The sequence below is a fragment of the Eubalaena glacialis genome, chromosome 18 (assembly GCF_028564815.1).
Source record: "Eubalaena glacialis isolate mEubGla1 chromosome 18, mEubGla1.1.hap2.+ XY, whole genome shotgun sequence".
NCBI lineage: Eukaryota > Metazoa > Chordata > Mammalia > Artiodactyla > Balaenidae > Eubalaena > Eubalaena glacialis.
In genome coordinates, this window is record NC_083733.1 from 56,616,399 (window position 1) to 56,629,610 (window position 13,212).

The 13,212-nt window shown below is 40.6% G+C and overlaps 1 protein-coding gene across 1 annotated transcript; it reads right to left on the reverse strand.

The window, feature by feature from the left end:
- Positions 1 to 234: 234 nt before the first annotated feature.
- On the reverse strand, positions 235 to 890 carry LOC133078587 (EP300-interacting inhibitor of differentiation 2). Its single transcript, XM_061173678.1, has one exon. The coding sequence runs from the start codon at positions 844 to 846 to the stop codon at positions 235 to 237; it is 612 nt and encodes a 203-aa protein (XP_061029661.1). The 5' UTR covers positions 847 to 890.
- Between the last annotated feature and the right edge of the window lie 12,322 nt (positions 891 to 13,212).

The window sequence follows — 13,212 nt, forward strand, 5'->3', positions numbered from 1 at the left end:
GACAATGCAGGGAAAAGAATCTGGATCAATCACAAACTCAGAGGACATTACAGGAATCATAACGGTTTTATTTTTTTCTATTTCTTTTCTGATGGTTTTTCTTGATAAGCTTCCTTTTTTTGTTCCAACTGTGCCTTGCCTTATTCTCAAATACTTTGACTTTTTAAAATCAAGTTACAGGATTGGTATGACTGTATTGAACACAGAGGTTCTTGAAGTAGTTTCATCACTAAACTATTCTCTACCGATAAACTTATCACAACCAAGTTCTTCTATCAGAGGATTGATAATTTCAGATGCAGTCAGAGTTATACTAAATGTTAAAATATCAAAATCCATCCTCTGAGGATTCCGCTGATATTCGGCATCAAACGCTGCTTCCCTTGCTCTGCAGGCTTCCACAAATCTCCTGCGCCGTCCTTCAAGCTCCTGAATTCTGCCGGGAGCAATCGGGTAGTGTTCCAGATAGTGGCGGAGGAACTGCTGGTAATTAATTCCTAAAACGCCAAGTGGGTGACGGAGGCGGAGATACGGCAACGCAGCCAGGCCTGGGCTGTTCCCGGGCCTGGACCGGCGTCTGCCCTCAGGACCCTCTTCGTCTGCTGGCTCCGCCAACAATCGGGCAACCTCTGCAATCCGGGCTTCCCTGGCCGCCGCCGTCGGACCTTCCCTGGCATCCGCCACTGGACCTTCCCTGGCCGCCGCCATCGGACGGTCCCTGGCCTCCACAGGCTGCGCTGGGGCCGGCTCCCGCCTCCCGCCGCCTACCTCCGCCTGCGGGACATCGCCGTTGTCATTCGCCGCGCCCGTCGGTGGGACACTGCTGTCTGCGGGCAGCTCGGACATCCCGGACCGCGGGGTCAGCTCGGCCGCTCTCAGAAAAACTGGAATAACGGTACAGCGCGATTAGCGGTGTGCACGTAAATGCGCGTGCGTGAGCGCTGTGCACACGGGTCAACGCTGTGGGCAAACCCACGTGCACGAGCGTAGGGTCTGCGGCTGAACCTAAGAGCACTGCGCATGAGTCATCCCCACGCGCCTGCGATCTTCCAGGTGCCACCTAGCGGCCGGAAGAGCCAACAAACACACCTGAAACCTTCCCCTGCTACCCAGAATGTCTAAGGGCGGAGTCGAGCCTTGCTTTACATTTCAACCAGTTTAATGTTTACAAGGAAAGTCTCACAAGATCGCTTCCTGTTGGCTTTCCCAAGATTACATCCTAGGATGTCTCTTCCTAAGTTTCTTGTTCTCTAGTGATTATAATGCCACCTCTATTATATACCCAGATAGTTTAGATTCATGGGTTATTTTGGGCGTAGGGTGTGGTTCTTTATTCTTTTCCATTTATTCATTTGCCTATCTTCACCCATACCAATCCTCTTAATTACTAAAACTTTGTAATAACGTTCCCTTGTTATTAAAAAAAATTGCTTTGGCTATTCTTGGACATTTTTTTTTTTCTAAATCTTTTTCGTACAATATAACATGCAGGAAAAAATATACAAAATATAAATATATGGCTGAATGATTTATCGCAAAGTGAACGTCCATGTAACCACCACTTGGGTCAAGGAATTGAATATTTCTAGTATCCCAGAATCCTTTCCTCCTTCTTATCACTATTGTCTCCTTTCTACCCAGAGGTAACTACTATACTGATACGTATGGTAATCATTTCTTTGCTTTTCTTTATGTTTTACTACCTAGGGGTGCATTCTGATACTGTAGTTTAATTTCGCTTGTTTTTTTGAATTTTACATACTCTTGTGTCTCGTTTCTTTCGCACAACATTATTTTTATGAGATTCACCTATGTTTTTCATTGTGGTTATAAATACTTCATTTTCTTTTATTTTTAAACATCTTTATTGGAGTATAATTGCTTTACAATGGTGTGTTAGTTTCTGCTTTATAACAAAGTGAATCAGCTATACATATACATATATCCCCATACCTCCTCCCTCTTGCGTCTCCCTTCCACCCTCTCTATCCCACCCCTCTAGGTGACTTAATTTTCTTGATAGTTACATATCCATTACCATTATTTTTATGTGTCCCATAATATTGCAACATTCATCTTAAATACTGACTCTCCAATTACTTTTTCTTTATTCTAATTAACGTGAGAAACATCATATAAGAAAATTCCGCCTTTGATTTTGCTAGTGATGACCCCCATGGTGGTGCCATGATTCATGGTCATCAGTAAATAAGTTTAGTGACTCGTTCTCTGCCCTGTCAGGAGAAGCTATTCTGAGGCATTAGGTCTCACCTACAGATCATGAGGTTGCATTTTCTTTTTTAAATAAATTTATTTACTTATTTATTTTTGGCTGAATTGGGTCTTCGTTGCTGCACACAGGCTTTCTCTAGTTGCGGCGAGTGGGGGCTACTCTTCGTCGTGGTGCGCGGGCTTCTCATTGTGGTGGCTTCTCTTGTTGCGGAGCACGGGCTCTAGGCGTGCGGGCTTCAGTAGTTGTGGCTCGCGGGCTCTAGAGCGCAGGCTCAGTAGTTGTGGCGCACAGGCTTAGTTGCTCCACGGCATGTGGGATCTTCCCGGACCAGGGCTTGGACCAGGGCTCGAACCCGTGTCCCCTGCACTGGCAGGCGGATTCTTAACCACTGCGCCACCAGGGAAGCCCCGAGGTTGCATTTTTATTTTCCTGGTCCAAGCACCACATTTATAAAACACAACATCCAGCCTATGTGCTGCTTCAAACACAGCTTCACCCAGCATCTGGGCAATGACTAAGTGTGTGGCTCCTTTAAGACAGCTCCCAGGCTAGTCTGGAGACCAAAGGTCCATTGCTGCCACCCTCAGGCTGCCTGGAAAATCACAAATATTTAATAGAAGAATCCCCAGACTTATATAATAACATAGATTACTAGAGGGGGAACTAGAAATTGCAGTAATTTGCTATAATACTATGGAGGCAGATATCTGTCCTGCCTTTTGAGGCCCCAAATCACCTTCCAGCTGAAGCTGAAAGGCCCTCCCATTATCCAGGGATAAGAATAGCTCTAGAGAAAATTATGGTGTATTAAACAGAAGTGCTCATGTGGGGAGATGAAAGCAAAAATTTAAGATAGATTCCAGGTTAGCTATTGCTCCCAAGACTGTTCCTGTGTAGCGGCTTGTAGCATCCTTGTTTCTGACTCACCGCCAGCATTTCAGAATCATTTGAGGACAGTTTTAGTCATGGTGCAGACTAAACAATTAAGGGAGTTGATATCAGGGGCTCCACGTTGGTATATTTTTACAGGAAAAAATAGAGAATTTAAACCCATGGTCATACAATTAACATTTTAAAAGAGGAGGTGAAGAGTTTATAAGGAAAGGGACTGGATCTTCTTCTCCCAAAGGCTGCAAAAGCCTGTAATAAATAGCACTGGTGGGATATTTATCCTTACTGGGAACAAAGACTTCCTTTAAAGGATAAATACACATGTTGACCTGAATCAGTACTTTTATGGATATGGGTTGAAACCACAACTCAGAATCTGAACCTGGCTTAGGACAATTGGGGAAATCATGATGTCATTCTTGCCTCTTTATTACCCCTGATTATTCTAGACCTTACATGTTCTGCTCACTAGATGGGCTTGAGCTGACTTAATGGTGGATATAGGTGCTTCTTTCTCTAAGGGGATTTTCCAGATTTGCTTATCTCTTCTGAGATATTTAATGCTGTGGTGAGGTCTAAACATGATGTTACAAGCCTTGTCTCTTTTCCCAAGATTGTTACTGCGCTAGATTAATTGTAAAAGTGGCCCCAATTCTCCATCCTCTCTGTTTCTACACCCTTTGTAATAATAGTTTGTAGCTCTTCTCATCAATAGGTAGATTCCTTTTCTCCATCCCTTGAATCTGAGCTGGCCTTGTGACTTGCTTTGACCGATAGAAATGATGGTGTATCAGTTTTGAGACTGGGCTTCAAGAGGCATTTCATGCTTCCGTTCTCTCTTGGACTCCTGTCTCGACCATGAGAACAACCCTGGACCAGCTTGCTGGACGGTGGAAGACACTTGGGACTGAGAAAAGTGGTCTCAGACAAGGCATTCAAGATTAGTCAGTGCTGGGAATTCCCTGGTGGTCCAGTGGTTAGGATTCAGTGCTTTCATTGCCGGGGCCCAGGTTCAACCTGTGGTTGGCTCGTGGCAGGGTCGGGGGGAAGATCAGTCAGCCCCAGCTGAGCTACCAGCTGACTTTTAGGCTCATAGACTAAATAAATGCTTGATGTGATTTGCCATGCAACATTATTGTGGCAATAGATAACTGCTCCAGAAATTGGTATCAGGAGTTGGGTAGTGCCCTAAGAAAAGGCTAAGATACGTAGGGAAAACAGTGAGGAAATTGTTATTGGAACAGAAAAAATGATGACTCATTATGATGTAGTGAAATAATTGGCAAACTGTCGCCTGTGATTACCCAGAAATAGAAATAGAAACAGAAAATAGAAAGTATTTGGCTAAGGAGATACCCAAGCATAATGCTGATTACTCACTGATGAGTATGATACGGCGTAGCAAGAAAGGGTTGAACTATAGAAGGAACTGGCTGACTTTCCAGAAGAATTTAAAGGAAATATAGAGAGACTATGACTTGCTAGGTTGGGAAAGAAAAGCTTTTTTCACATCCAGTGAAAAAAAGATTGTCAAAGTGAAAAACAGCCTGTGAGTATAGATCAGATTAAAGGTGTGGCTTTATGACCCTTTGTTAAAAGTTCAAAAATATGAGGCAGTGCGTAGGTGAGCTTCCCAGCTAGATGAAAGGGTTTCTAGGAAGCCTAGGGGCATGGTCCTGCAGAAGCCTGATCTTAAAATAGAAACAAGTCTAGAGGAAAGGTATGTTTTCCCCCCAGCTTTATTGAGATGAAATTGACATGTAACATATAAGTTTAAGTTGTACAATGTGATGGTTTGATACATGCATATATTTTTGAAATAATTACAATAGAGTTAGTTAACACTTTCATCACCTCACATAATTAACTTTTTTTTTTTTTGGTGGTGAAAACATTTAAGTTTTATTCTCTTAGCAACTTTCAAGTATATAATATAGCATCGTTAATTATAATCACCATGCTGAATATTAGATTCCCAGAACTTATTCATCTTATAACTGGAAGTTTGTACCCTTTGACCAATGTCACCCCATTTCCTCTACCTCCCAGCCCCTGGCAACCACTAATCTACTGTCTGCTTCTGTGAGTTCGGATTTTGTAGATTTCATATGTACGGGATATCATACAGTATTTGTCTTTCTCTGTCTGACTTATCTCACTTAGCATAATGCCCTCAAGGTCCATCCATGTTGCGAATGGCAAGATTTTCTTCTTTCTCATGGTGGAACAATATTTCATTACATATACAATGCCTATCTATCTATGCATCTATCTATGTATCACCTCTCTCTCTCTCTCTCTCATCTTCTTTATCCACTCATCCATAGACAGAAATGTAGGTTGTTTTCATATCTTGGCTATTGTGAATAATGCTGCAACGAACACTGGGGTACAGATATCTCTTTGAGATCCTAATTTCATGTCCTTTGGGTGTATACCCAGAACTGGGATTGCTGGATCATATAGCAGTCCTATTTTTATTTTAATTTTTTGAGAAACTTCCATACTGCTTTCCATTGTGGCTGTACCAATATACATTCTCACCAAGAGTGAACAAGGGTTCACTTTTCTCCACATCCTTGCCAACACTTGTTATTTCTTGTCTTCTTGATCATGGCCATTCTAACAAGTGTGAGGTGATATCTTATTGTGGTTTTGATTTGTATTTCCCCAATGATAAGTGATGCTGAACACCTTTTCATGTACTTCTTGGCCATTTGTATATCTCTGGAAAAATGTTTATTCAAGTCCTCTGCCCATTTAAAAATCAGATGGTTTTCTTTTTTGCAATTGAGTTGTATGAGTTCCTTATATACTGTATTTTGGATATTAACCCCCTATCAGATAAGTGGTTTGCAAATATTTTCTTCCATTCCATAGGATGCCTTTTCATGTTGTTGATTGTTTCTTTTGCTGTGTGGGAGCTATTTATTTATTAAATTAAAAATTTATTTTTATACAATTTTAAAGCTTACTTTCCATTTACAGTTACTACAAAATATTGGCTATATTTCCCGTGTTGTACAATACACACCTGAGCCTATCTTAACACCCAGTAATTTGTGCCCCCCTTCTGCCACTGCTATATTCCCTCCCACCCCCCGCTGGTAACCACTAGTTTGTTCTCTATATCTGTGAGTTTGTGAAGCTTTTTAGTTTGATGTAGTCCCACTTACTCATTTATTTTTGCTTTTGGTATCATATCCAAAAAAATTATTGCCAAGACCAATGTCAAGGCGCTTTTTCCCTGTGTTTCCTTCTAGGAGTTCTATGGTTTCAGGTTTTATGTTTAAGTCTTTAATCTATTTCAAGTTAATTTTTGTGAGTGGTATAAAATAGGGGTCTAATTTCATCCTCTGCATGTGATTATCCAATTTTCCCAATACAATTTATTGGAGAGACAATCCTTTTCCCATTGAGTATTCTTAGCTCCCTTGTCAAATATTAGTTGACCGTACATGGGAGGGTTTGTTTCTGGGCTCTCGATTCTGTTCCTTTCATCTATGTGTCTGTTTTTATGCCAGTACCATACTGTTTTGATTACTATAGATTTGCAATATAGTCTGAAACTTCTGTTTCAATGACTTCTTATCACAAGGAAAACAATCAAAAATACTTGCCTCTGTACAGCTATCTCTTTGGTATCGACATGTATAATCAAGTGTGGCTTATTCATCCTGGAATGTAAGTGAGCAGCCCTTTGAAATTAAATCAAATCAGACTGAAACCTGAGGAGCCTCTTCTCAAACTGCCCCATACCCCTTTGTACCAGAAGCAGAGGAGGGTGTTCAAAAGTTATCTGTAATGCCGTAAAAAGTGCCACCTATTTTATACTTTTTGTCTATTTTAGCACCCAAAACAGTGTCTTTTATTTTTTTATATAGTGGGTGCTCAACAAATATTTATTGAATTAGATTGAAGTCCACTTAGGACTTTAAGCTCCCTCTCCCCCACCACAGACTGTCATATACCAAGGTCTCCAATATTCCTGAAGCTCCTTCATAGCCTCCCAAATTTCAAAAGCTAAATGAATGATATGAAACTTACAAACATTCATTCAGTAGGTTTAAAATATCTTGTCCAACAGGTGTGCAAAGAAATTAACCACTTTGCTTGACTTTCTTTTTTTTATATTTATTATTTATTTAATTTATTTAATTTATTTTTTTGGCTGTGTCAGGTCTTAGTTGTGGCACACGGGATCTTTGTTGAGGCATGCGGGATCTTTCGTTGCAGCGCTCAGGCTCTTTGTCGCAGTGTGCGGGCTCTTCTTTGCGATACACGGGCTTCTCTCTAGTTGCGGTGTGTGGGCTCTGTAGTTTGCGGCACGTGGGTTCTCTTGTTGAGGTGCAGGAGCTCAGTAGTTGTGGTGCTTGGGCTTAGTTGCCCCGCGGCATGTGGGATCTTAGTTTTCCCGACCAAGGATTGAACCTACATCCCCTGCATTGGAAGGCGGATTCTTTACCACTGGATCACCAGGGAAGTCCTGCTTGACTTTCATCTGTATCTTTTTGCTTTTCTTTCGTCTGTATCTTGTCAAAGTTCTAAAGCTACCAAAGAAAATAACCCATGCCATTAATTTACTGCCTAGGACACAATATTTCTGCAGGAAGTGTGACAGCTCTCCAACCATGACAGCTGTTCTCAGGACCTAGAAAACCTCAACCTGTTTTTTTTTTTTTTTTTTTTAGAAATTTCATGTAATGTCTGAAACATTTATATTAACATATTTCCATACAAATAACCCAATGAAAGTTTAGTATTAGTTGTTTTGTTTGTTTGTTTATACTGCAGGTTCTTATTAGTCATCAATTTTATACACATCAGTGTATACATGTCAATCCCAATCGCCCAATTCAGCACACCACCATCCCCACCCCACCGCAGTTTTCCCCCCTTGGTGTCCATATGTCTGTTCTCTACATCTGTGTCTCAACTTCTGCCCTGCAAACCGGCTCATCTGTACCATTTTTCTAGGTTCCACATACATGCGTTAATATACGATATTTGTTTTTCTCTTTCTGACTTACTTCACTCTGTATGACAGTCCCTAGATCCATCCACGTCTCAACAAATGACTCAATTTCGTTCCTTTTTATGGCTGAGTAATATTCCATTGTATATATGTACCACAACTTCTTTATCCATTCGTCTGTTGATGGGCATTTAGGTTGCTTCCATGACCTGGCTATTGTAAATAGTGCTGCAATGAACATTCGGGTGCATGTGTCTTTTTGAATTACGGTTTTCTCTGGGTATATGCCCAGTAATGGGATTGCTGGGTCATATGGTAATTCTATTTTTAGTTTTTTAAGGAACCTCCATATTGTTCTCCATAGTGGCTGTATCAATTTACATTCCCACCAACAGTGCAAGAGGGTTCCCTTTTCTCCACACCCTCTCCAGCATTTGTTGTTTGTAGATTTTCTGATGATGCCCATTCTAACTGGTGTGACGTGATACCTCATTGTAGTTTTGATTTGCATTTCTCTAATAATTAGTGATGTTGAGCATCTTTTCATGTGCTTCATGGCCGTCTGTATGTCTTCTTTGGAGAAATGTCTATTTAGGTCTTCTGCCCATTTTTGGATTGGGGTGTTTGTTTCTTTAATATTGAGCTGAATGAGCTGTTTATATATTTTGGAGATTAATCCTTTGTCCATTGATTCGTTTGCAAATATTTTCTCCCATTCTGAGGGTTGTCTTTTCGTCTTGTTTATGGTTTCCTTTGCTGTGCAAAAGCTTTGAAGTTTCATTAGGTCCCATTTGTTTATTTTTGTTTTTATTTCCATTACTCTAGGAGGTGGATCAAAAAAGATCTTGCTGTGATTTATGTCAAAGAGTGTTCTTCCTATGTTTTCCTCTAAGAGTTTTATAGTATCCAGTCTTACATTTAGGTCTCTAATCCATTTTGAGTTTATTTTTGTGTATGGTGTTAGGGAGTATTCTAATTTCATTCTTTTACATGTAGCTGTCCAGTTTTCCCAGCACCACTTATTGAAGAGACTGTCTTTTCTCCATTGTATATCTTTGCCTCCTTTGTCATAGATTAGTTGACCATAGGTGCGTGGCCTCAACCTGTTTTGAGTTTCACAAATGCATGTCTTTTTATCTGTGACTTGCTATTGCCAACAATGGAATTAGGATATTGATCAGCCACAAACCACTAACAAAATTATCCCAGAACTGCTCTGCCACAAGAAAATATAGAAATGCCCCCCACCTCACTCCGTCCCATAAGCAAACCCTAACTTGAGCCCAAGAATTAATTCTTCCTAATTATATCAAAATTACTTTCTTTTACCCTCAAAATATTGGCATTGTACTGGAAATACTGATACAAAACCACAGTGACAAACATCTTCCATAGCCTACTGTAGTTTTCTTCTAAATGCAGAAGTTTCTGTTTCATTTCCTTGCTTTCTTTACACATGTACTGTGGTTATGGGCACAGTAAAGGCCCATCATTTATAAAGGACTTCAGTCTTACTCAGTCCTTGATAATTAGACTCATTTACTTTAGACACAGGGGCTCAGTGACCAAACCCAGAACATTTAGTATTAACAGTGCAACAGCCAGAAACCATCACAGAATTGATCACAGGTTGATTTTTTTGTTTTTTTTGGCCATGCTCGGCCCTCGGCAGTGAAAGCACAGACTCCAAACCACTGGACTGCCCAGGAATTCCCCCCACATGGTTGATTTGAGTTGCGGTTGGTATTTGTATTAGTTTCCTGAGGCTGCCATAACAAATGACCACAAACTGGATGGCTTAAAACAACAGAAATTTATTCTCTCACAGTTCTGGAGGCCAGGAGTCTGAAATCAAGGTGTCAGCAGTGCTGCACTAGCTCTGGGGACCCTGGGGGAGAAGGCATTCTTTATCTCTTCCAGCTTCTGGTGGCTGTTGACATTCCTTGCCTTGTGGTCACATCACTCCAATCTCTCTGCCATGGTCACATTGCTTCCTTCTCTTTTGCGTGTAAATGTTTCCTGTGTGTCTCTTGTAAGGACACTTTGTCATTGGGTTTAGGGCCTACCCGCAATCCAGAATGACCTCCTCATTTCAAGATCCTTAACTTAATTATATCTTCAATGACCCTTTTCCAAATAAGGTAACATTCACCGGTTCTGTGGATTCAGATGTGAACATATCATTGTGGGGGCCACCATTCACCCACTGTAGCAGCCAATCTTTTGTTTTTCAGAAGAGAGGGAGAGGCTTAAGTGTTCTGTTTAGTCTTTTCGTACTGGATGAAGGTTTCTTGTGAGGACTTATTTGTCAACATGTAAATGGATACATTAGTTCCTGTCAGTAAGGATTATCATTTTACTAGTTTTTTTTTTTTTTTTTCACTCTGCACAGTGGCTTGTGAGATTTTAGTGCCCTGACCAGGGATTGAACCCAGGCCCTCGGCAGTGAAAGTCCACTGGACTGCCAGGGAATTCCCTTCACTGACTTCTGACTGTCAAGAAATTCAATGACAAATTCTTGCCTCTGTACATTTCCCCCTTTGGTTTTAATGTGTTTGAAGTTTTGGCTCATTAATTCTCTTTGTCCAGTTAATATTAGTTTAAACAGGGTGAAGCATTTCCCCAATGTCCCACTGCATCAGAAAAAAAAGGAGGGGATCAACCTTGTAATAACATCTCTCCTGCAACAAGTTATTTTTTAACCAAATCCTCACAATAGGCCCAATTATATTGTCTGATAGCTAAGTAGACTAATAGTGACATAGTCAAGATCTCCATGATGTTAATTCAGTTATATTATCTTCATTCCTTTTTCTTCCTAACCCACCCACAGAGGCCAGCCTACTAAAGATTGGTAAATATTTCACTGTAGCAATCCTATGGGCCACCCTTTGTCTACTTGAGCACTGATACTGGTGTCTGGTACAGAGGAAATGCTTAATACATGTTTATTGACTGAAATAATAAGTTATTTTTTTCACAGACCAAATTTTTCCACCATAGCATGATAACCTCTTTCTTCACCCCAGTTCTAAACAAATTATTTAGGTTACATTGAGTTTCTGACCAACCAATACTCATTTAATAGATTGATGACCTGGCTCTTCTTCAAAAGGTGTATTTTAAAAAAGATGGTCATCAGGACTTCCCTGGTGGTCCAGTGGTTAAGACTCCGCCTTCCAATTCAGGAGACTCAGGTTCGATCCCTGGTTGGGGAACTAAGATCCCATATGCCACAGGGCAACTAAGCACCCGCGCTTGCTCTAGAGCCCACGCCACAACTAGAGAGAAGCTCTGTGCCCAAGTGAGGAGGCTGCATGCTGCAATGAAGACCCCGTGTGCCGGAACTAAGACCCGACACAGCCAAATAAATAAATAAATAAATATTAAAAACAATAAAAAAAGATGGTCATCAACTACATTTCAATTAAAAAAAGATAAATTAAAAAAATGGTCATTTTGCTTTAATCTCTAGCCTACAAAGGTAGCTCACATTTTTTTCTTTTATCCTTTAACATCTTTATTGGAGTATAATTGCTTTACAGTGTTGTGTTAGTTCCTGCTGTACAACAAGTGAATCAGCTATATGCATACGTATATCCCCATTTATCTCCTCCCTCTTGCGTCTCCCTCCCACCCTCCTTATCCCACCCCACTAGGTGGTGACAAAGCACCGAGCTGATCTCCCTGTGCCATGCAGCTGCTTCCCACTAGCTATCTATTTTACATTTGGTAGGGTATATATGTCAATGCTACTCTCTCACTTCGTCCCAGCTTACCCTTCCCCCTCCCCGTGTCCTCAAGTCCATTCTCTACGTCTGTGTCTTTATTCCTATCCTGCCCCTAGGTTCATCAGAACCATTTTTTTTTTTTTAGATTCCATACACATGTGTTAGCATACAGTATTTTTCTCTTTCTGACTTACATCACTCTGTATGACAGATTCTAGGTCCATCCACCTCACTACAAATAACTCAGTTTTGTTTCCTTTTATGGCTGAGTAATATTCCATTGCATATATGTGCCACATCTTCTTTACCCATTGATCTGTCGATGGACACTTAGGTTGCTTCCATGTCCTGGCTATCGTAAATAGAGCTGCAATGAACATTGTGGTACATGACTCTTTTTGAATTATGGTTTTCTCAGGGTATATGCCCAGTAGTGGGATTGCTGCGTCATATGGTAGTTCTATTTTTAGTTTTTTAAGGAACCTCCGTACTGTTCTCCGTAGTGACTGTATCAATTTACATTCCCACCAACAGTGCACGAGGGTTCCCTTTTCTCCACACTCTCTCCAGCATTTATTGTTTATAGATTTTTTGATGACGGTCATTCTGACCGGTGTGAGGTGATACCTCATTGTCGTTTTGATTTGCATTTCTCTAGTGATTAGTGATGTTGAGCATCTTTTCATGTGTTTGTTGGCAATCTGTATATCTTCTTTGGAGAAATGTCTATTTAGGTCTTCTGCCCATTTTTGGATTGGGTTGTTTGTTTTTTTGATATTGAGCTGCATGAGCTGCTTGTATATTTTGGAGATTAATCCTTTGTCAGTTGCTTTGTTTGCAAATATTTTCTCCCATTCTGAGGGTTGTCTTTTTGTCTTTTTTACGGTTTCCTTTGCTGTGCAAAAGCTTTTAAGTTTCATTCGGTCCCATTTGTTTATTTTTGTTTTTATTTCCATTTCTCTAGGAGGTGGGTCAAAAAGTATCTTGCTGTGATTTATGTCACAGAGTGTTCTTCCTATGTTTTCCTCTAAGAGTTTTATAGTGTCTGGCCTTACGTTTAGCTCTTTAATCCATTTTGAGTTTATTTTTGTGTATGGTGTTAGGAAGTGTTCTAATTTCATTCTTTTACATGTAGCTGTCCAGTTTTCCCAGCACCACTTATTGAAGAGGCAGAATGGAGGCTTTCCTCCATTGTATACTCTTGCCTCCGTTATCAAAGATAAGGTGACCAAAGGTGCATGGGTTTATCTCTGGGCTTTCTATCCTGTTCCATTGATCTATATTTCTGTTTTTGTGCCAGTACCTGTCTTGATTACTGTAGCTTTGTAGTATAGTCTGAAGTCAGGGAGCCTGATTCTTCCAGCTCCGCTTTTATTTCTCAA